Genomic DNA, 24,612 nt, shown 5'->3' on the forward strand with positions numbered 1-24,612 from the left:
TGCCTTGCTGACAAAAACATACCTGGTGTAAGTGATTGCAACTCTCCCCTCGCCCCCCTGACACTAATGAAAAGGCTAATCTTTTCTAAGTCTCTTCTGACCTAGCAATCTCTTGAGGGGATGGATCTGTGATTAAAAAACAGAGGGAAGGCAGCTGTCTTTTTATCCTCTCTTAATTATTCTCTGGTAGTTGATAGGTGTCGATTTCCTGGGAGTCTCATGGTGATAGAGGTTACATTTCCCTCTGTTGTTGGGACTGAATGTTCAGAGGGAGGTTACTTGTTTGAATGGTTTAGTGGAAGCTTTGGAGGTGGAAAGAGTGAGTCTTGTCCTCTGTGATTTCATCTGATCACCAAGGGGCTGCCTTTTATTTGGAAAGAGGCACCTAAAGGCCAAACCCAGCTATCCAATGTCAAGGCAAAGAAGGCCTCTTTAATTACCTTTTTTCTTTCTTTGCCCTCTTTTTTTCCCATTTTTTCTCTTTTAATCTTTCTGCTGTACCTCACCAGCTGGTGGCTAGGGTGGTTTTAGAACAAGTTTAATTAAAAAGTGGAAAATACCATTTTGCCTTTTCTGCAGTAGCTCGATGAATAAACTCCAGTCAGTTCTGCAGGATCGAGAGAGGCGATCCTGCCACTTCCCCCTGCTGTGGTGAGCCCTCACCTGGGGTACTGTGGCCAGCTCTGGTGCCCTCAGCACAAGAAGGACATGAACCTGATGGAGCAGGCCCAGAGGAGGGCCACGAAAATGATCAGAGGGCTGAAGTATCATAGAATCATAGAATCAACCAGGTTGGAAGAGACCTCCAAGATCATCCAGTCCAACCTATCACCCAGCCCCATCCAGTCAACTAGACCATGGCACTAAGTGCCTCATCCAGGCTTTTCTTGAACACCTTCAGGGACAGTGACTCCAGCACCTCCCTGGGCAGCCCATTCCAATGCCAATCACTCTCTCTGGGAAGAACTTCCTCCTAACATCCAGCCTAGACCTCCCCCAGCACAACTTGAGACTGTGTCCCCTTGTTCTGTTGCTGGTTGCCTGGCAGAAGAGCCCAACCCCCACCTAGCTACAGCCTCCCTTCAGGTAGTTGTAGACAGCAATGAGGTCACCCCTGAGCCTCCTCTTCTGCAGCTCCCTCAGCCTCTCCTCATAGGGTTTGTGCTCCAGGCCTTTCACCAGCTTTGTTGCCCTTCTCTGGACATGTTCCAGCACCTCAACATCTCTCTTGAATTGAGGGGCCCAGAACTGGACACAGCACTCAAGGTGTGGCCTGACCAGTGCTGAGTACAGGGGCAGAATAACCTCCCTTGTCCTACTGGCCACACTGTTCCTGATGCAGGCCAGGATGCCATTGGCTCTCTTGGCCACCTGGGCACACTGCTGGCTCATCTTCAGCTTACTATCTATCAGTACCCCCAGGTCCCTTTCCTCCTGGCTGCTCTCACCCACTCAGTCCCCAGCCTGTAGTGCTGCTTGGGGTTGTTGTGGCCAAAGTGCAGAACCCTGCACTTGGCCTTGTTAAATCTCATCCCATTGGCCTCTGCCCACCCATCCAGCCTGTCCAGGTCCCTCTGCAGGGCTCTCCTACCCTCCAACAGATCAACTCCTGCTCCTAGCTTGGTGTCATCTGCAAACTTACTGATGCTGGACTCAATCCCCTCATCCAGATCATCAATAAAGATATTGAACAGGACTGGGCCCAGCACTGATCCTTGGGGCACACCACCAGTGACAGCTGCCAACTGGATGTGGCACCATTCACCACCACTCTCTGGGCTCTGCCATCCAGCACAGAGTGAATCTGTCCAAACCATGAGCTGCCAGCTTTCCTGCAAGGACAGGCTGAGGGAACTGGGGTTGTTCATCCTGGAGTAGAGAAGGCTCTGGGGAGACCTAACAGCAGCCTTCCAACACCTGAAGAAGGCCTACAAGGCCTAGAGAGGAAGGGACTGTGTACAAAGGCCTGCAGTGATGGGACGAGGAGCAATGGGATTAAATTAGAGCTTGGTAGTGCCCTGCTTTCCAGACTGGGTTTCAGGGAATGTGTACAGCATTGCAGGGGTTGTAGGACACTTCTGCTCCTGCCAATGCCCCTACTGATTTGCTTGTTCAATTAAACAAGTGGAAGAAGGGTATTAGACTTCTGTCCTTTGGCCCTGCTCTGTCCCACTTGCGGTGGCAGTAATTGCCAGGGCTCTTCTTATCTGTGTTACTCTCTAAGAGTGCAGCTGCCTCTTCTTCTTCAGGGAGATTCAACCTCCAGCCCAAGAAATCATAGAATCAACCAGGTTGGAAGAGAAATAATGCCCCTGATGCCTGAGAATGGGTTATTTTCTGTGCCTTGGCAATACTTACATTCACTGACATTAATCTGTTTGTGCCTCACTTTCAGTATCTGTAAACTGGGAAAAAATAATCTTGCAAGAAAGTAGGAGAGAGAAAGGATGCTTTGGAAGTATTCAAAGTTAGGTCTACAGAGGGACATAAGAGGATGTCTCTTCTCCTAAAGCAAGATAAATATCCAAAGTAAAGATTTCTGCCCTTAACACTTGTTAAAATGAAAAGTTAACAGCAAGCAAACAACTTTGACTATGAATCTGTCTGTTTGGTTTCCTCTGCAGCCCTCTCCCATGACAGCTGCGTGAAGCAAACACAGTGTACAATGTGCTAAAGCCTGATGCATGGGATGTGATTTGTTTGGGTCTGGACATGTAAAATCTCAGGCCCAAGCACATTCAGCTGATGGCTTGTACACATACAAGCCTGTTGTTTATTTGGCTAGTTCTTCTAGGTTGGAAAGATGTGTCAGTGGTGAGCTGTGCCTCCTGCATATATTGCTATGCACACCACCAGTTGCTTGTAGTCTGAAATCTGACAGCTGAAACACCCTTCCCCACGCTGGTGATAGCAGTTGGGCTATTCCTACTAGCCAGCCACAAGTAACTGCTCTCATTTTAGATGTGGTTGCAGTCATCCTGAGCTATGGCAATACAGCTATAAAATTCAAATTCAAACTGTATGAAATGTATTTTAAGAGACTAGATTTGTGGGTGGGTTTTTTTTCCCCTCTGGGAGACAAGACTTTCAAGCATCAGGCACATTGTGTGAGTAATAACCATAAGTGCCCAAGTGTAAGTTACTTTTAGTGTCTGAAAGTGCATTTCATTATCAGCAGGATGAAAATTTTATCATGGTACTCCAAAGCAGATCCCTTTATGTTTCTCCCTTACGCACACTAGCTGTAAAACATCCAGTCTTGGTGAAAAACTTGCTTCCTTGCCTATTACTGGAATGGGTCTGTTATCCCTTCCATATATTCTTCCTCCTTTCTACCTGTGTCCCTGGAGTGGCTTGGGCAAGAAATGCCCTTAGGACAGGACCTCTCTTTCTTTGCTTTGTGGCTGCCTCCATTTCAAATTCATTTTTGCTGAGCGTGCCCTTCAGCAATTCACCAGTGTCTACTGGTGAGACAGCCTCCCTTCTTCTGCATTTTGAAACCTTTCCTCCAGTCTGAACTATTGCCATGTTGTACACACTTCTGATTTCCTTTAAGATCTAAGCATCTTGAGAAAGAAGATTTGATAGGATATTTTGGAGACTCTACTATCACACCACTTGAAGCCCTGTGTCAGAGATGAGCAGTTCGTACTTCTGAAGCTCAAGCTGCTTCCTTTGTTATTTCTCTATAGGTGCAACTGTGTACAATTACTGAAATGTTATTACTTCTGTGAGCTGTTGCCTGCATTTGCCTCAACTTTGAATCTCCTGATTTCTGAGCAGCTGGTTCTTAAAAAAACAAAACCATGTGGAAATAGAACTTCCACTAAAAAAACCCACACCAAAACACCCAAGATAACACAGGCGTATGTGGCTTAGAGTTGTCTGAAAAACTGAAGTCATGGAATTGAAATAGAAAATGCTTCCTCCAGCTCTAATGTCTGTGTTTATTTACATTTGTAATATAATGAAACTAAGAACTGGCACAGTTTCCTGTGCATTTGCTATGTCATTAGATTGCCTGCAAGGGAAAACTACAGTTGTGGCTTCTCTCCTCTTTCAGCATTAGAAAAGGAGAATGCAAACATATTCCATATTACACAAACGTACTACCTGAGATGCAATTGTTCTTCCAAATGCAAAGTGGCAGGCTTCCAAGTACCTAGACACCCTCTAGATTTTGAAGTACATTCTTCAGTCATTTGAAAGGGAAAATGGGCTGGATATTAACCAGAAGTTGCTGTTTGACACCTTCTAGGGTAACTCACCAGGCTCATGGAGGTAATTTCATTATGAGTTGACAATTAAAAGGATGTAAAGGCTGATAAGAGAGGGAAGATGTGTTAGAGTGTGAAGTTTGAAAGTGGCATTTTGGAATTACCCCTAGACCTGCTTGGCTTGCACCTTCCAATGGTACTGAGATTACTGGGAATTGAGGGTTCTCAAGAAAAGACTGGATGAGACACTTAGTGCCATGATCTAGTTGACTGGATAGGGCTGGGTGCTAGGTTGGACTGGATGATCTTGGAGGTCTCTTCCAACCTGGTTGATTCTATGATTCTATGATTCTGCTGAACATCACTTTGCTGCAGACCTGCAGCTGTGCAGCTTCGAGGACTTACAGCCCTACTGCATGTAGGACTTAAGGGATTGGTAGGACTGGTTGCCAAACAAGGTGCCATGCAACACAAGTTGAAGAAGCTCTGGCTCTTGCTTCTTAGGTAGGTGGTATCTCCCAGTTTTTAACTGCAGGGTCTGCTGAGCCTTGTCCAAATTTAGTTTAAATCCTGTCTTACAGAGTTTGCCAGACTCTTTCTTGTCTTTGTAAATCACATCGATGATCCACCAAGTCATTTCATCTTTCAGAAAGAGGCAGAAGCACAAGAGTTCAACAGAGGCTATTGAAATAAGCAAATGCAAGTTCTCAGTAAGTAGCCACAAACTGCTTTTCTGTAAAATTATTTTCAACAGTATGTCTTCATAGTCAAGCTGTTGGCTATGTCATGCCCAATAGACCAGAAGTTTCAGAGATTTTATCAGGACTAGGTACACCAGCAATAGAACAAGGGGACACAGTCTCAAGTTGTGCCAGGGTAGGTATAGGCTGGATATTAGGAAGAAGTTCTTCACAGAGAGAGTGATTTCCCATTGGAATGGGCTGCCCAGGGAGGTGGTGGAGGCACCGTCCCTGGGGGTCTTCAAGAAAAGCCTGGATGAGGCACTTAGTGCCATGGTCTAGTTGACTGGATAGGGCTAGGTGATAGGTTGGACTGGATGATCTTGGAGGTCTCTTCCAACCTGGTTGATTCTATGATTCTATGATCAGGAGAAATTAGGCACTCTAATGTCCATGGAACTCCTACGCTTGGCTGAGTGTTGAAGTTCACAGAACCACAGAAACATTCCCCTTGGAAAAGACTCCCAGAATCATCAAGTCCAACTGATATCCCTACTCTACCAAGTTCACCTTTAAACCATATCCTCAAGTACCACATCCCAACAACTTTTAAACTCATCCAGGGTTGGTGACTCTACCACTATCCTGGGCAGCCCATTCCAGTGCCTGACCACTCTTTCTGTGAAAAAATGTTTCCTAATCTCCAGTCTCAACCTACTCAGTTGCAGCTTGAGGCCATTCCCTCTTGTTCTATCACTATTTACCTGTGAGAAGAGACCAGCAGCAGGCTCTCAACATCCTTTCAGGTAGCTGTAGACAGCAATGAGGTCTCCCTTCAGCCTCCTCTTCTTCAAACTAAACAGCCTCAGCTCCTTCAGTCACTCAGAAGACTTATTTTCCAGGCCCTTCATTAGCTTTGTTGCCCTCCTCTGCCCTCGCCCCAGCACTCCAGTTGTTGGACTTCTTGATAAAATGGCAGCATTTTTGTGAGTTATGTGCAGTTGGAGTAGGCTTGTCAGAGAAGGTCTCAGCCTGAGCCAAGAGGGAATGCCTACTTTAAGGTTTGTGAGAAAACTTTTGTGTGATGTGGACTTTAAGAAGGTCAGCAGTGTCAGCCAGTTAATGCTCAGAACCAGGTGCCTGAGTGTTATCCCTGGGAATGCAGCCAGAGGAAAGTTCAGCCCCTTTGTGCTGACAGTGAGACTAAGGAAAAGACACAGCAGGCATCAATGGTGGAGTGTAGGGGTGCTACCTTCTCCTTCTGCATTGAAACCTCAGTGCAGAAAGGTCTCTTTCTATTACATTTTGATTTAGGAACATAGGGCAACGGGGTTAATGTGTTTATCCAACATGCCTGGTGGAAACATTTTAAGACTACCTTCTCTTTGTAACTGTCTTGACTGTTAGGAGCTCCTTCAGTTAGAGTCTGCATCAGCATGAACGCAATTTCCATGCATTGTTTCAGTCTGGAAATGAAACAATTTTCATTAATGGAAACCTGGTTCTCAAGCAGAACAATTAGACCCACTTCAGGTTGAAAAAAAAAGATAAAAGCATGCTAATTTGGATGGAGGACTCTTCTTTCAAGGCAGCCAATTGAGTCATCAGCCTGCCACCCACCTGACCGTCTGACAGGTAATTAGAAGATAGTCCTCTTTTTGTGTTGAGTGTGTGCGTAAACCTCCCCATGCTGGTGTCACTGCCCATTGGGACTTCCAGAGGAGAGACACAGGCAGTAGCAAGAGTGAGGAGAGCACATCTGTCAGAAGGTGCCCAAGGAACCGACTTGATTTTTTTATTTAGCTCCTTATTTTTTGTCTTTCAACAGCTACCTGAAGTTTCTGGCTGTCAAGTCATCATGGCAGACCTGGGCTGCAAAAAACCCAGTGACTGCACAGTCTCCAGGCTGCTCAGCGTGGTGGAGAGCGAACTCCGGGCTGGCAGAGACAAAGGCGACCCCACGGAGAAGCAGCTCCAGGTTGTCCTAGAGGATGCGACGCTCTGGCAGAGATTCAGGGAAGTCACTAATGAGATGATTGTGACCAAGAATGGCAGGTGAGTGATCTGCTCAGCACTGTGGGGTAAGTGAGATGACAACTTAGGGGAGTTAAGTGGTTTAATAATAAAATGTGTATTCAGACTTGAAAGACCTGCAATGAGCACTGTCATAGTTTTGTGCCTACAGACTTGCAGTCCTCTGACACTAGAAAGGGATGTCCCTGCTTCTTTTTGGTCACTGCTGAATCATAGAATCAAAGAATCATAGAATCAGTCAAGGTTGGAAGAGACCACAAAGATCATCTAATTCTAACCCCCCTGCCATGGGCAGGGACACTTTACACTAGATCAGGCTGTCTAGAGCCTTCCTTTATTCCTGTTTGTGAAACACGCTGGAAAAATACATTCACTGACTTATGGTTGCATGAAAAGGGAACTTTTGCAAGGGAAATAGATCTCAAATCCTTTTGCAGGACTTCTTGAACTAATAATCATCAGCCTTTTTTAGCAAAGTCTTTACCTGTACACCTCAAATTACTGTACAGAAGCAGACTGGTGTTCTTATCCCCAGCTGCAGTTCCTGTCTTTCTGTCCTTGAGTACTAACAGTTTGTTCAAATAGTCTGTACCAGAAAGAGGTACAATAAAACTATCATTTGTGGCATGTGTGTGCAGCCCATATTGTGTGGTCCCACAGTGGTACTGCTCTGTAGTTGTTGTTGATGCCCTAGGAAACGAGTGCAGAATACTGATTAACACACACAGTTTTAGAAAGACAAAATATTGTGATGTAAAAGGATCACATATCTCACTATTTGGAGAACACAGAAAAGTGTGGGGAAAGAGTGCAAAACCTGCACAGGAGGATACTAAATCTGAATCAGACACTGGCTTGGAGAAAGCTTTCCACAGAGGTTCCAGTCTGAACTGGGCTGACAGCAGGCTGTAGTTAATGAAAGAGAGGCAGGTGCTGGAATCAGGTTCGCTGGTATAGTGGCACTAAGGTTTTTATTTTATGTACTATCACCACCCCTCTCTCACACCCCCCATGCCCTACAAATCCCCCTGAATTTGCACGCATTTCTGTAACACGAGCTCTCAGGAGATCCACAGAGAAGTGAGAAATTAAGAGATGGAGATGAAGATTTGCTCATGCAGTGTGACTTTTATGAATTTTGCAAACTTTGATTTAGCAAAATTTGTGGGTGATAGTATCGGGGACTGTATCTTGACAAGGGACAGAGGTGAAAGCTGGTACAAGAGACAATCTATTATGTTGGCTCAGCAAGCTTTTCTTGGTAAGAGAACAGCTGCCTTCCCCAAATTTCAGCTCTTGTTGGAATTGCCTTTCTGATTCCTCCCAATAACCTGCAGAGATAGAAATCTTCTGCTGAGGTTCTCTGCACACTGAGAAGCTGCTTTTGCTTCATTTAAATTGCTTTTAAAACTGCTCTTAGGCTACAGCAAACTTCTGAGTGGATTTTTCATTTAGTGTATGGTAGATTAAATGGACTCCTTAGCAGTGTGACCAAAAATGAGGTGAAACAGGTTTGCCTCAAATTAATTAAATTCATAAAAAGAGTTGCACATTACAGTTTCTTTCAGCTAATATAGATCTTGACCACATGGTAATAACCTCTCTAAAAGGTCTAGGTGAGTGCACAGATAAAAGTCTTTTTATGATGCTAAGGGTGTCTTTCATAACTGGAATATGTCCAGTTACTCTTCATTTCATTCTGTAAGATGCCTTGTTTTTGTTTATTCTAACTTAGAGCACTCCTTATCAGCTTGATCCTGTTTTTCCTAGAGCCAGTGAGCACTCCATACATTTCAACAGGGGCAGGAATATCTTAATTATGATCAAGCTACAGCAATCTCAAAATACAAAAAGTATGAAAGTATGACACACAGCTCCCTAAATCCTTTCAAAAACTCACTGTAGCATCAGGAACTATGAAGGAGGATGTCTTGCATTTCTCAAAGTGTATTCCGTAACAAACACATCGGCACACCAAAAGAAGGAAATGCAGGCAGTGGCCTGCAGCAAATGTCTCTGAACAGTTCCATGCTATTCAAAAGGAGACAAACTTGAAAGTTTCCTTTCCTTGCTGATGTTTTCTCTGGGTTGAATTGTTTAGTAATTATGGGCAGAAGGATTCTCAATAGAATAAAAATGAATATTAATCTAATACTGCTGCTGTTTAAATAATTAGAACTAAAGTCATTCTTTCTGAAAGGTGTGTGAATGCTTTTGAAAGCTGTATTCTATGACAGAGAAGAAGAGCCAGTCTGAACTTCTGCATGTGGAAACTGAGACAGTTTGTGCTGACAATCTGTTCAGCAAGATTCAGAAATTCAATCAGAACCTTATACAAGAGAACTACAGAGAATGAAAGGCTGATTGGTTAGTGCTTCTCAAGTGTCAAATTCTAGCATGCAGAATTCTATCTGCTGTGACTCAGTTATCTTCAATTGGTACCCAGAGTCCAAAATGTCATAATTAGATGAACTAACTTCACTGTTAATACACAGATACATCTCCCTTGCTGTGTTGCACTTCATTACAACAATCGCCTTCTGGAGCAATATGCCTAAGTACACAGGGAAGATAGATGTGTTCATAGACTCATGGAATGGTTTGGGTTGGAAGTGATGTTGAAGATCATCTTATTCCAAGCTGTCTGCCATGGGCATGAAACCTTCTGCTAGACCACACTGCTGAAAGCCTCATCCAGCCTGGCCTTGAACTCCTCCAGGGAGGGGGCATCCACAATCTCCCTGGACAACCTGTTCCAGTTCCTCACTACCCTCACTGTAAAGAATTTCTGCCTAACACCCAATCTAAATCTACCCTCCTCAAACTTCAATCCATTCCCTCTTGTTATCACAACAAATCCTTGTAAAAAGTCCTTTTCCAGCTTTCCTATAGACCCTTTTCAGGTACTAGAAGGCTGCTATAAGGTCACTCTGGAGCCTTCTCTTCTCCAGGCTGAACAGACCCAACTCTCATAGCCCGTCCACATAGGAGAAGTGCTTCAACCTTCTAATCATCTTACAGATCTCCTTTGACCTGTACCAATAGTTTAATGTCCTTCTTTTGTTGGAGACTCCAGAACTGGACACAGTACTCCAGGTGGGGTCTTACAAGAGCAGAGTAGAGGGTGGAGGAATCACCTCCTTTGTCCTGCTGGTCACACTTCTTTTCAGAACAGGGTAGACATCAGTCAATGCAAACCACATGCCGTATCACAAAATACATCTCAATGTATACAAAAATCCCAATGTATACAAAATACATCCCAGTTGATATGGTGGGAATCGGTCTCTCATTCACACTATACTGTATTCAGGTGGAATTTCAATGTCAAACACTGTTTCCTGCCTGAGCAGGTTTTCCATCTCAGTGTTTGTACTGCAGTAGCTATGCACTGTCTTAACAATTTGGACTTTGGGAGGCAGGAAGCTGCCACTGTTCCTCTCTGCATTTGAGAGAGTCCACAATGCATTAATGCAGGTTAATGTGACTAGGAGGAGAGAAGTCCTTTGCAGGCTGAAGTGCTAAAGCATCTTTACTCGTTACTACACATTCAAGTTTGATAGCAAACATCTTCCCACTCAAGTTCTGTACTGTGGAGTAATTGGTAGCAGATCTGCTCTAAATAAATTGAAGAGGCTGAAGTGCTTTGCTACTGCAGAAATGGAGGTCACATGTGACCTACCTGATCACCGAAACGTTCTGACTAAAACAGCCTTGAAGAGATCATCATTTGCCCTGCTAAAAGGCTGGAAAATGTGATCTTAACAGTAAAACCATTTAATCAGAAGAACAAGTGATATATTAAGTTTTCTGTCATTAAAATCTGTACAGTGAAGGTATTCTCATCCAAGCAAGGTGAGGATTGAATGTATGTGAAGCAGATTAACACAGGGAAGTGCTATGATCTCTATGACACAGGAGTGTTTGTGATGTATTCTCTTCAGGGGAGGTTTAGACTGAATATTAGCAAAACTTTCTTTCCTGAAAGAGTGTTCAGGCACTCTTGGAGCAGGCTGCCCAGGGAGGTGGTGGAGTCACCATCTCTAAAGGTGTTCAAGAAGGGTGTAGATGTGGACATAGTTTAGTGGTCATGGTAGTTGGATTATGGTTGGGCTTGATGATTTTGAAGGTCTTTTGCAACCTTAATAACCATGATTCTGTCATTAGTCTACAGGTGTTTTGGGGATAAATTCAAGCCCTGCAAGTAGAACGGGAGAAAAGTCTGAGGGCAGAGGAATTCATCTGTATGTAGTAGAAATAGTTCTGAGAAATTCAGTGAGATCAAGTTTTCATGTGGATGAATTTTTCTTTCCAATTCAATTTCAGCTAAGTGTGTTACTTTGACTTCAGGGATTTTGGGAAGTGCAGGGCACAACCCATCTACGCTTTTTATCATATCCCAGTTTGATAGCTGGTGCATCCTGATCAGAAAGACACATTAAATGTAGCATATAAATATATGGCTGAGTTTCTAATTAGTTTGAAAAATCATGGTTCAATCTATCACCAAGTACTTATACTAGATGAAAAAAAATCTCAAATTTCTCAAATCCTTTCTTTCCAGTCTGCAACTGGATGTCACTGGAGTATGGCTTCAGCTGGAGCCCAACTAATTCTAGACTTTCAAGCACTAAGATGCCAAATCAAAGCTGTGTAATGGTTCCCAGGTACTGGGAGAGTCAGAAAACTGCTGAAAGGGTAGCTGTGGGCTGCTGCAAAGCTCCTTTACAAAAGGAAAAAAATGACAAGGGGATTGAGAAAAGCTGGCATGGGACTCCTAGGCACAAAAGGAGCATTCTCCCAAAACTCAACAGAGGCAGAATTTCAGTTTTAAATGCACTTGGAAGATGATAGAAGGCTGAATGATAGATGTGTTTGCAGCCTCATCCTTGGAGACATTCAAGATCAAATTTGATGTGGCCCTGGGCAGGCTGATCTAGTAGGAGTTGGACAAAATGACCTTTGAGATTCCCTTCCAAATCAATGTGATCTGTGAGTCTGTGACTATTTAGAGCTTAGCGAAGGACAACATTGGATCTAAGGTGCAACTAACAGCAGAAGAACTTGATCAAACTGCTGAGGTCAGAGAATATGGAAGGATAGGACCAAACTGTTGGAAAAACTGGCAAGTGCAAAGTCTAACAGCAAGGAGTTTAACCAGAATTCTCAAACTGGAGATTTATGTACTAATGGGTCAGTATGTGAATACTTGCCCTTAAGACAGGGAACAACAGACATTTAGATATATCCTGAACTAAGAATTCAGGATGTATTTTTGAATGAAAGAGTAATGAAAAATATGGAAGACAATGGAAAATGAAATTAAAAGGCATTTAATTAAAATAAGGTAATGCCAGACTAGCCTGACACAACCCTGATACCATCAAGAAGGGTTTTTAGACAAGGAACGTATAGCAGACTTGTGAGGGCTTTCAGAATAGCACTACTTGGAAACTGTTATGCAAGTGGAAGATACTTGGGATGAACACAAGAACCACAGGAAATGTGAGAAAGAAGTAATTGACTTTGCTCACAAAGATTATGGAATATGACCATCCCTTCAAAAGAAGGGAGAAAAACTTGTTGTGTAGAGTAATGTAGTCAATAAATCTAACTGGAATCTGGTGGGTACCTGCCTGGAATTATGTCCTAATTGGTGGAGACTGCAAGATGACGTCAGAAAATATATCCACAGTCAGACAAAGTGGGATTTGGTCACTGGACAAACTACAGGAGCATGTGTCAGGGGAATTTCAGCACCAAAGAAATGCACTTAGAGTCATAGGATCATAGAACAGTCACAGGTGGAGCGCTGGAGCGGACTTGATAATAGAATTCTACAGTTAATGCAATGGATCTGTGCTTCAGCTCCACCTTCTCAGGCATTTCCAACTCTGTCTTGTTTATTGTCATAGTGCCATGGTCTAGTTGATTGGACAGGGCTGGGTGATAGGTTGGACTGGATGATCTTGGAGGTATCTTCCAACCTGGTTGATTCTATGATTCTATGTAAGGATGTATTTAGCATGCCCATATTCTATGATTTCTGCTGATGCTATACACAGTTCCTAACTCTTGGTATAATCAAGACCTTCATGCTCTGCTTTAGAGATATCATGGTTGGTTGGTTTGTTTGTTTGTTTTCCCAAATGACTGAAATAAAATAAAAGCAAAATGGATGAAGCTTTAAGAGAGCTCTCCAGCTAGATGGAGGAATGGGTGGAGGATGGTTTTTACCTTGACCTGATCTGTGAGCTCATAAAATGCTGAGGAGGGGTATTTCAAAACCAGCTTCCAGTGGTGTCTCCCTGGTTTTGTTTCCTGGCCAGGAGGATGTTCCCTGTTTTGAAGATCAGCGTGTCCGGCTTGGACCCAAACGCCATGTATTCCTTCCTGCTGGACTTTGCCCCGACCGATGGCCACCGCTGGAAGTATGTCAACGGAGAATGGGTGCCAGCTGGGAAACCAGAGCCACCAAACCACAGCTGTGTGTACATCCACCCAGACTCTCCCAACTTCGGGGCCCACTGGATGAAAGCTGCCATTTCCTTCAGCAAAGTCAAACTTACCAACAAGCTCAATGGGAGTGGGCAGGTATGGTCTGATGTTTCCCCATACACCTCTTGGCTTCAATTGCAAGCACCTACCAATCAAGAAATATCAAGGGTGCATTTATGTAATTATAGAGGCCCTTTCAGGCCTCTTCACCCACAGATGCCAATTATTCTCTGGAGGCCAAATGTAAACAGGAATAAACAGGCCTTAATTGGCGCTTTCAGATTTTAATGGACTTCTTGATGTTAAGAGAGACAGAGTGCTGTGGTTTACTTAATCATCAGGGGGCTTTTCAGAGTTGGTCTTGTGTGCTGGGGATTTTTACATAGGACTTCAGAGAAGGGGGAAAAAATGGTCATGGGTATTAGGTTTTTGTTGTGTTCCCCCATGCTGTTTGGTGTAAGTGGAATGTTGGCAGGAGTCAGATAGCAGAATAAAAGGCTGCTCCTAAATGAAATAATTACTATGTCTGCTTCTGCATCATGATAATTATCAATATTCTATTGAATCAGCTTTGGCCTTTGGAAAGAAACCACATGTACCAGAAATAAGTGACTTTCTCTTTGAACCCCTTAGAAATGCAAACAGGAAAATTAGTTTTGTTTTGTCTTCTATTTTTGATGATGCATCTAAAGGTAAAATGTTGCAGAAGACCTTCTGTTCAGTTGCTTGTTTTGTACAAAACTCCTACATTGGATGATGCTTGTCAGCCCAGAATCAATTTCTTTCATGTAAATATTATACATTCACTATTTGTTATTCTCATTAGGCTTGTGAGGTACCTCCATCAGCCTAGCACTCTAGGTAGGAAATCATCTCAGTTTTTATTGCAGACTGGAGAACATAAAGATGATCTGATTTTTCTTAAGTCACACCTGAAGCCACCACAAAAGATTAACAGTGGAGCATAGAATGGGATTTGAATTTGCAGAATCTTGTCTTGCACCCACGACCACAGATAAGTGTGCATGGGGGTAAAAAATCTACAGGAAATCAATTTGGAGGGTTGAAGAGAACTTGGGAAAAAACAGGGAACATAATACATACATACATATATATATATATATATATACACACACACACGTGGTGGAGAGGGGAAAAGTGGAAAGCAAAGGAGGAAAAGATAGATGAGAAACAGAGACAAAACAGAAGTCACTAAATAATGAACAACTGAAGGTCTCCTTGATTTCTTTTGAAATCTTGACAGTAGTCATAAGGTAAACCACATCCCAATTCTGTGTTTCAGCTTCCTTTTCTGTGGTGTTATTAGAAAGTAATAGCTGACTAGAAGAGCTTTATGGTACTGGTGGCATTCTTCCATATATATGTATATACACATAGGCAAGCACACAGCACTTGCCAAAGTATTGGTTTTTGGTGAGTTTTTTGAAAAAAAAGTAATTACCTTTTTCTGGCAGTAGAGAGAATTAAGCAATAAAACCAACTTTAAGCAGGCGCATTGTGGAATCAATGCTATTCACAGCTTTTAATGCCAGATTAGAGACATCTGCCAAGCCTTGTTTAGATACACTTCACTTTGTCAAGAAAGATGACTGACAGCTTCAGCTTCCTCCTAGCCCTAATTTCTGTGAGGATGATTCTGAATCTTTCAGCTAGGGGAAGCAGGACAGGAGCCCCTTCGCTGTTTCAACAGCCATTACTGCAGTGGAAATGTAATGGTGTGAATGTGGTAGCTGCTGACTCAAATATTCACTGATGCTGTAACAAAAGCTTTAAATCCAGGTCTAGTGGAGTCTCTCTTTTTTTTTTTTTTTTTTTTTTTTGGCTTTGTGGTTCATAAGAACAGAGGAAGGCAGCTGCCCTGCTCTCAGAAATCACTGACTGGTGAGGGTTCATCAGTGACATCTGCTCTGTTATAGAGCCAAAGTGAGAGAGCAGCTGTGAGATACCAGGTTGGCATTGGTACCTGTCTCTCTGTTTTGCATTCTGCAGATAATGTTGAACTCCCTCCATAAATATGAGCCTCAGGTACACATAGTTCGTGTAGGAGGTCCCCACAGGATGGTAATGAACTGCTCCTTCCCTGAGACACAGTTCATAGCTGTGACTGCCTATCAAAATGAAGAGGTAAGTGCATTCCACATTGATGTTCTTGGTCATCATTGATGAGATATATTAAAAGCTTATTAGCTGCAAGGTTAGCATGGACAGACTGAACGTTGTTTCCACGTGGGTCCTGCATAGTGTAATGCTCCATCCAGTTTAATGCTCTGTTTTCTTTCTGCAGTAGAACACTGTCTAATGTAGTGTCTGGCTGCAGTACTAAGCCAAGTGTAGCTTAATATCCTGCCATGGCTATTCCAGACTGGTCCATCTGTCCTGACATCCTGATTCCTTTCTAACTAAAAAACTCTCTACAGTCAAGTCCAACTTCTTTCTTCAGGGATGACTGACAGTTAGAGTGATAACTCTACATCTACCTGTTCCTTATGATACATACAATTGGAGAGCAGCACAACATTCCAAGAGAAAATTTCTTCCCAACCCCAAAACTGTTATTGAGGGATGCTTTGGATTGTGACATTTGCTAACTCATGTGCCACGTCCCCTTAGCTAGTGTTGCTGCAGATTTGATTCATAACTGGTGGAAGTTCAGTGTCAAAATTCTTATGAAAAGGTCCATTATCTCCCAGGATTTGCTAGACTGGATTATTACATTAGGCAACTGGTATTCTGCTTGTAGCACTGAGCAGTACACAGCACTCTGCAATGAGCAAAGCTCTCTCCTAACCAACCCTGAAAACATCATGTATGGGGATATATTTTGCTAGACTAACCAAGCCAGTTCCATTCAGATTACTCTGGAAGATGTTTCATCGAGTTTCTATTCCAAATGGCCTTCACTAACATGCCTTATTTTCTGCAAACTCAAGATAACAGCTCTCAAAATCAAGTATAATCCCTTTGCAAAAGCCTTCCTGGATGCAAAAGAAAGGTGAGTTATTTTTTTTTTCTCCAGGAGTGTTTTGATACACTGACAATTAAAACTGTGGCATCACAATGTGAAAGATAAATAATATAACTCAGTCTTGTTTCTGATGGGTTCCAGAATCACTCCACTGGTATTAGTGAGGAGACTTTTTAGGTAATTATTACAATAAAGTCTGAAGTGGATGAACATCCTCTTGGAAATTTTAGGATTAGCACTGTCTACACAAGAAGCCTGAAATGATATGATGTGAACTTCCCCAGTGAAGTTATATGCCCTTTATGTTCACTACATGGTACTTATGGTGAATCCCATAAGTTACAGTATCACGGTATCACAGTATCACCAAGGTTGGAAGAGACCTCATAGATCATCAAGTCCAACCCTTTACCACAGAGCTCAAGGCTAGACCATGGCACCAAGTGCCACGTCCAATCCTGCCTTGAACAGCTCCAGGGATGGCGACTCCACCACCTCCCCGGGCAGCCCATTCCAGTGTCCAATGACTCTCTCAGTGAAGAACTTTCTCCTCACCTCAAGCCTAAATTTCCCCTGGCGCAGCCTGAGGCTGTGTCCTCTTGTTCTGGTGCTGGCCACCTGAGAGAAGAGAGCAACCTCCTCCTGGCCACAACCACCCTTCAGGTAGTTGTAGACAGCAATAAGGTCACCCCTGAGCCTCCTCTTCTCCAGGCTAAACAATCCCAGCTCCCTCAGCCTCTCCTCATAGGGCTGTGCTAAAGGCCTCTCACCAGCCTCGTCGCCCTTCTCTGGACACGCTCAAGCATCTCAGTGTGCTTCCTAAACTGGGGGGCCCAGAACTGAACACAGTACTCAAGGTGTGGTCTAACCAGTGCAGAGAACAGGGGCAGAATGATCTCCCTGCTCCTGCTGACCACGCCATTCCTGATGCAGGCCAGGATGCCACTGGCTCTCTTGGCCACCTGGGCACACTGCTGGCTCATGTTCAGGCGGGTATCAATCAGCACCCCCAGATCCCTCTCTGTCTGGCTGCTCTCCAGCCACTCCGACCCCAGCCTGTATCTCTGCATGGGGTTGTTGTGGCCAAAGTGCAGCACCCTGCACTTGGAGCTATTGAACCCCATCCCATTGGACTCTGCCCATCTGCCCAGGCGGTCAAGGTCCCGCTGCAGAGCCCTTCTGCCCTCCAACCCAGTTGATATCTTAGGGAGAATAAAAGTTAACTGTGGATGTTGAAAAAGCATAACTAAAGTGAAATTGCACTGTCACTGTAATGTAACTGCACTGCTGTTATTTAATCTGTCTGATTATCTATGACATGTTTATTAGAAGGAACCTGTAGGTGCTAAATATATAAGGTGGAGATGCTTCCATCAGAAACAAATTGTGGTTTGTCTTTCAAAGTTGTACTTCCATCATCCATGCTAATGCAGTGAGGCATCCAAATGATGCATTCCAGGCCACATTTGCTAGGAAATTTTGTTTGGACCTGCTATGTTTTCTAACATGTCAAGTGTCCTACATGCCTACAGGTGGATCTGTATTTTGTTCCATTCCTTTCACCACTTAAGAAACTGTTGTGTCTCAGTGTCAGGATTCCTAGCTATGGTGGGGAAATGCCTCCTTTGGCTTGCCTGGCTGAGCAGTTGAGCAGACCCCTGCTTGTTTTGAGTGGGTGTCCAGTCTGAGGGTTGCTGGTGCAAGCAGGAACAGTGCCCACAGGTCGATTTAGAATTCTGGGTTCACCCCTCAGATTTGACATGAGTGTAGGAGTCTAAGTTTCTGTTTCCATTATGGCAGACTGCAGAAAATTCTTCGGCCTAACAAATGGTAAAGGAAGGAGTTCCCTCATTTTTAGCTTACTTTCCCCCCCTTTAAGAGTAAATAGTTCTCCTTTAACTTTCTTCTGTAATTTCTCAATGAGAAGTTCTGTCACTAAGTATTTTGCTTTTCAGAAATCATCCCAAGGATGCTCCAGAAACAGTCTCTGAAGGTCAACATATGACATATTCTCACTGTAAGGTTTTTATTCACATTGGCTGGAAGTTTTGCGTGATGTGATAGGTGCTAAGAACATGGGACCTGTTTAACTGATTGACGTCAGTCATTCATTGAGCCCTGAACTGTGTTCAGGGAAAAGGAACTCTTAAAAAAAAATAAAAAGGATTGAAGAAACTTCTCAGTAGGAAATAGCAACAGTTTCTGCTACTGTTTCTGCAGAGGGATCCCCTTTTTCAGTATTAAAAGGAATCTAGAATCAAGGTGGCATGTGATGTTTTTAGGGCTTTCTCCCCCCTTTCTTTTCCTATATTTTAAATGTGAATGTTTTTGTAACCTATAAAATGACCTTTTATTGGTGAACAGGTAGAAAAAAATGGGAGGATCAGGGATTGGGAATCACAGAATCATTCTGATTGGAAAAGACCTTTAAAAGATCGACTCCGAGTGTTACCTAGCGCTGTCAGATCTGGTGCTACATGGGTTTGATGGTTATTTTAATGATAATTATTGTTTTAATGATAGTCAGGTTTTCTTCCATTTGTTCTTTTATATTTGTGACTTTTTCTGTTAGTTGTTTTCAGGTCTTGGTTTTTTTAAGGTTGGTGGGGTTTGCTTGCTTGTTTTTTAGGGGTGGGTTGGTTTTTTTGTGTGTCTTTCGGTTGTTGCAGAAACCAGTATCTTGGAATCTGCTGAGTGTTTCTGAGGCACAGCTGGTTCTGCAAGAAGACTGGTTACTTTCCTTATTGTACTCCTGTGTTTCATGCAATAGTAGTTTTCTTCTCTCTTTCCCCTCCAAGTAGGTGGCTGGTTGATTTCCAACCCAGATACCATGTGCACATCTGGAAGCTCTAATTATCAGTATGCTGGACCTTTGCCTCTGCCAGCTCCACACACTCCTCATAGCTGCGAGCGATACTCAGCGCTGCGAGGGCATCGAGCTGCTCCCTACCCACCTTCCTACGTGCAGAGAAATCATTCACCTACAGGTACAGCTGTAATGCTGCTTTGCTTCCATGAAGCAGACACCATCTGTCTGCCTGACTTTTGCTAAAGGTTAGCAGGAGCATTAGAACAAGCAAGAGCTGAGGCTAGGAAATGGCATGATAACTCTCTGTAACAATCTGCACTAAACTCTGTGTGCACAGCATATGTTTAAGGCATCAAAACAAGAAGTACAAAGAGATGGGTGCACTGCAACTATTGATTATAAATGAGAATGAATAATCTTGCTTAAAATACAGCTCCAAATTATACAAGAAGAGCATTGCAAGCCTTCCTTTAATGTTGTGTGGTGATGCACCCTTGAGTCACAGAATCATAGAAAAATTCATGTTGGAAAAGACCCTCAGGATCATCAAGTCCAACCTATAACCCTACTCTACAAGGTTCACCTTAAACCATATCCCCAAGCATCACATTCAAATAACCCTTAAACACATCCAGGGTTGGTGACTCCACCACCTCCCTGGGCGGCCCATTCCAGTGCCTGACCACTCTCTCTGTGAAAAACTTTTCCCTAATATCCAGTCTAAACCTACCCAGTGTCAGCTTGAGGCCATTCCCCCTTGTTCTGTCTCAAATTACCTGTGAGAAGAGACCAGCACCAACCTCTCCACAACAGCCTTCCAGGTAGTTGTAGATAGCAATGAGGTCTCCTTTCAGCCTCCTCTTTTTCAAACTGAACAGCTCCAGCTCCCTCAGTCACTCCTCATAAGATTTATTCTCTAGGCCCTTCACCAGCTTTGTTGCCCTCCACTGGATGCACTCCAGCACCTCCACGTCTCTTTTGTATTGCAGTGCCCAAAACTGAACACAGGAGTCGATGTGGCTTCACCAAAGCTGAGTACAAGGGGACAATCACCTCCCTATTCAAAGCAGCCCTTAGGATATATGGCATTGCCAGAATGTCTTCTGAGTCCCTTTTACCCTCTAGATCTGGGTGCAGAGTGCCAGAAATTGACTCTGCCTTGACCAGAAGAAATGGGCCAGAAACAAGAATAAGGATAATCTGCTCGCTAATTATAAGTCAGCAAAGCATCCTGTTCAACAGCAATATTTCAGCTCAGGTTATAAGGAAATCTGTATCAAAACATTGCCAGCCTTATGGCAATTGTCATTAACAAAAGGACTATTAGTCAGACTTGCAAAACGCATAGCCTCTGTGTACCGTGCTGTATCTTCTCAGAGATCACACCTGGAATTGCAATTGCACCTTGTTACCCTCTTAAACCACTTGAATGTTGTCCTTTTACCAATGATTAGGAACCTCCTGATCAGATTGCTTCTTCAGGCCTACTGGTGTTCTGCTGCCTTAGGACAATATCTCTGCAACACTGTCTGAGGATTTGTTTGTTGCTTTTTTCTTTCTTCTTCCACCCCTCCCCACAAAGTTAATTTGTTGGAAAGCTCCAGCAATAATCTTCAGGTATTCTCAGGACATGACAGCTGGACTTTGCCTTCCTCTCCACATGCTAATTTGCTCTCAGTGCCACACACCAAGGGATCTGCCAGCCCTGGACCCAGGTAAGGTTATGGGAAAACTGCTAGTGTTAGGAGTAAGGCTTGTAGGACTGCCTTAGTGTGATTCACACTTTCTTCCAAGCTTTAACTGGTGCCCAGGATTTGAAACAGGTCCTAAGTGCTCAAATTGAGATTCCTGGGCAGATCGTTCCAATAGGCTACTTACCTCCTGCTCTGAAATCGATGTGAGCTTTGTTTCCCCCCTGCACTGCTGAAAACCAGGATCTTGGAACAGCCACATAAAACTCTAGTATCTACAATCTGTGAGCAATTTAAAGCCACATTATTTTTTCTCTAGATACTTCTCACAAAATGAGGATACTTCTCCTGCACAGGGATGTAACAATCTAATTCATGCTCAGTTACAAAGATATTGTTAGTAGAGTAGTAAACAATTCTAGGTATGGCTGGAATTTGAACCTAGAGAGTTGATTCATTACTATTTCCCCTTCTTTTCCTAAAATAAAGGCACACATTTCTTCATTAATTTAGGTTCCACTAAAATTAGCTGCAATTCCTTAAAATTCTTAAGTGTTCACAAAGAAAAAGATCTTTAACTCTTGAAATCTTGCATGTTTTTGCACATGGCTGTCCGTGCCTCTTGACAAGGTCACCAATTCTGATGGGTTAATATCTGCAAAGCTGAACTAGTTTAGTAACTCAATTTTTAGCAGGTAACACACTCAGCTTTACTGTGGTGAGTCTTGTGCTGGGGAAGATGCTTTGAAATGTGACATTCAATGTGTGCTGCTTTTTTTCCCCAGCCACTACCCTTGCCTGTGGACAGTGAGCAACAGTGCCGTCAATGTTGCCAACCCAGGAAGCGAGGTGAACAGCAGCACTTCAAGCATGTTTCTAAGGGGTAATGTGCCCTTGCCCACTGCATCATCAGTCCAAATGCCTCGTCAGGGAATGGTGTCCAGCAGCATGGAAACACAAGGGGAAGCCGCTCTAGGCAGACTAGCTGATTCTGCGTGGACATCTTCACACTCCTTTTAATGGACAGGCTGCTCGGGAGGGAAGCTTAGCCAAACAAGACGGACACTGTTGTTGGAAAACAGTTCCCTAGAGTCAGAACCATAGAACCATTGAGGTTGGAAGAGACTCCTGAGATCATTAAGTCCAACCACTCACCTAGAGCTCACAATTCCATCATTAATGTTAAGCCACTATCATTAGTAAACTGTGTCCCTCAGCACCACATCCAGACATCTTTCAAATCTCTCCAGGGATGGTGATTCCACAACCTCCCTGGGCAGCCTGTTCTAATGCTTGATAATCCTTTCTGTGAAGAAATTTTTCCTAACATCCAACCTGAACCTCCCTTGGCACAACTTGAGGCCATTTCCTCTTGTCCTGTCCCTTGTTGCATGTGAGAAGAGACTGACACTCACCTTGCTCCAGTCTCCTTTGAGGTAGTTGTAGAGGGAAATAAGGTCTCCCATCAGCCTCCTCTTCTGAAGACTAAACATCCCCAGTTCCCTCACATGTTCCTCATAAGACTTGCATTCAAGGCCCTTCACCAGCTTAGTTGTTGTTCTCTGGGCACACTCCAGCATCTCAATGTCCTTCTTGTAATGAGGGGCCCAAAACTGAACACAGTACTCAAAGTGTGACCTCACCAATGGTGAGTGCAGGGGGAAAGAATTGCAGCTTAGAGCAGGGATGTGTATGCAGAAAACCAACTTCATCAAACATCACTTCCCTTCATGTACCTCCTGTGTGCCAGAGAAGCTAAAATGCATAACGCAAAGACAAAAAATGTGGGAACTGCTTGTTACTGTAACACTTATGTGTCAGAATTGTTTTCAGAGTGAATCTTTGTAGTTAGTTTGGATGATTTATCACATAAAAAATGGTTAGAGACATGAGACTGGGTGAAGCAGACATGGCAGTTGGATATTGCACGTCATTTTAGAAGTCCTTTCTGTAACTAGAAGCAGAGATCAGGGGAAATTGTGAGCAAGTTCACAGCTGGTAATTTGAAGGGACAGTGCTGCTTTGAAGACTTTCTGAGTCTGTCACATGAATGTGTTCATAGTACTTAAAACAAGCCCTGCAGGTGCCTTCATTAGCACCTTAATGCCACTTGGATGCGATACTCTGTCTCCTCCAGCTCCTGTTTTCTATTTGTGTGCTGTAGGGGTACTGGGTGTACACAAGCTGAGAAAGTGGCTCCATTGTGGCAGCAAGGTGAAGGGCATCTCGTTTAGCGTTTATAGTCTGGTGTGACAGTCTTTGAAATGAAAAGTTCCAATGTTTTTAGTATGTGCTAATTTTGAAAGAGTGGAGGGGAAAGAACGGCAGAAAAAATACTCAGCTTGCATTTGCACTTTGTTTCAGGTACAGGATACAAATAAAACACGAATACACAATGTATTATGTCCTCACTGCCTTTCCAAGGTGTCAACATGCATACAGTCTTGTTCACCTAAACAGGCTCTGCACAGTTTAAAGCAGGTCTGACAGAATTTTCTGTTCCTTGCCTAGTGACTGGCTGTCTGCTCTTCAGCATGGCATTGCACGTCTTTGTACACGGTTCCCCAATTACCTTTTGTCTCTTTCAACTGCCTTTTTCAGGCTTCAGCTTTTTCTATCTTCTGTGAGTGTACAGCATCTAGCATAGGGGAGGCCTGAACCTAACCACTAGCGTGTTGTAGTTAATAACAGTTGTCCCTCAGTCTTCCTTGTCTTCACACACCTGCTGCTTCCTCTGCCTCCTCAGACAATCTCTGTCACCTTCTCAGAGAAGAGTGCTAGCAGCTGATCTCTTGTAGGGGTAAACTAGACATTGCAAGCTAACTCGTGTAGGCATGTCTCTATAATTGAGTACCAGCAGCAATTAATTTCTCTTTACAGTAATGAGCATTGATAGAGGCTGGATAGATATCCCTCAGAGAGGAATTTCTCAGCATATAGGTGTGGAAGAACATACCTCCTGTGAACAGGTGTCTGTACAGAGGTGTTTCTGCTTCTTTCAGATACAGTGACATGCCTTCTGTGAATGCTTATCTATTGCATACAAAGTCTGGGAGCAAAATTTTGTTATGGGTAGATATTAGGGGAAGCAGCAAGAAGAACATTTTCATTCAGACCATCAAATGTGCATGTCTGGTGAACTCAGCAAGCTCCTGTTTCATATTCTACTACCTTGGCCCTGAACCATCCCTTTAAAGTGCTCTTGCTGTTACGAATTTTCATGACTTTCCCTATCTGGCCTTCCAGATTTGCTGCAGGCAAGACACTGTGCTAAGATACACTCAGTGGCACTGACTTGTCCTGCTGTCGCCTAAAAACAAAGCAATGAGTTTGCTCAGAAAGTGCATTTTATTAATAGAGGCATTGGTCAGAGAGGAGCTAATAGAGTGTAAAAACCACTGTGGCCTGATAGCAATCGAATCGTTGTCAGTTCTGACTGTAAATCTGCCTTTCTACATTCTCTCAAAAGCTCGGGGAGGAGTTTCTCAACGTTCTGTTTCTCTGCCTTGCAGGCAGATATGTAAAGCTCTGCTTTACAGACGAGGTTTATTAACTAACTCATACTACCCTCTTCTGGCTGTTCAGCTCCCCACAGGCACACCACATGCTGAATCCTATCAGACAGCTAAGAAACAGGCAAGTGGTGACTTCTGTATGTACCGACGCTTCCTTAGTGGTTAACGAGTTGGATCATTTC

At 43.5% G+C, this 24,612-nt stretch overlaps 1 protein-coding gene across 2 annotated transcripts; it reads left to right on the forward strand.

Moving 5' to 3' along the window:
- The first annotated feature begins 6,711 nt into the window (after positions 1 to 6,711).
- Positions 6,712 to 23,293, forward strand: TBX19 (T-box transcription factor 19). Of its 2 annotated transcripts, none has more exons than XM_064143987.1 (8): positions 6,712 to 6,952; positions 13,261 to 13,525; positions 15,440 to 15,574; positions 16,381 to 16,442; positions 18,371 to 18,432; positions 19,214 to 19,402; positions 20,807 to 20,939; positions 21,701 to 23,293. In XM_064143987.1, exons 1-8 carry the CDS (start codon positions 6,756 to 6,758, stop codon positions 21,933 to 21,935), a joined length of 1,278 nt encoding a protein of 425 aa, XP_064000057.1. In that variant the 5' UTR covers positions 6,712 to 6,755; the 3' UTR covers positions 21,936 to 23,293. The 2 variants fall into 2 exon arrangements, with proteins under 2 accessions (XP_064000057.1, XP_064000058.1); XM_064143988.1 differs by having other exon boundaries at positions 19,217 to 19,402.
- The last annotated feature ends 1,319 nt before the right edge of the window (positions 23,294 to 24,612 follow it).

This window comes from Pogoniulus pusillus, chromosome 5 (assembly GCF_015220805.1).
Source record: "Pogoniulus pusillus isolate bPogPus1 chromosome 5, bPogPus1.pri, whole genome shotgun sequence".
In the NCBI taxonomy this organism is placed as follows: Eukaryota; Metazoa; Chordata; class Aves; order Piciformes; family Lybiidae; genus Pogoniulus; species Pogoniulus pusillus.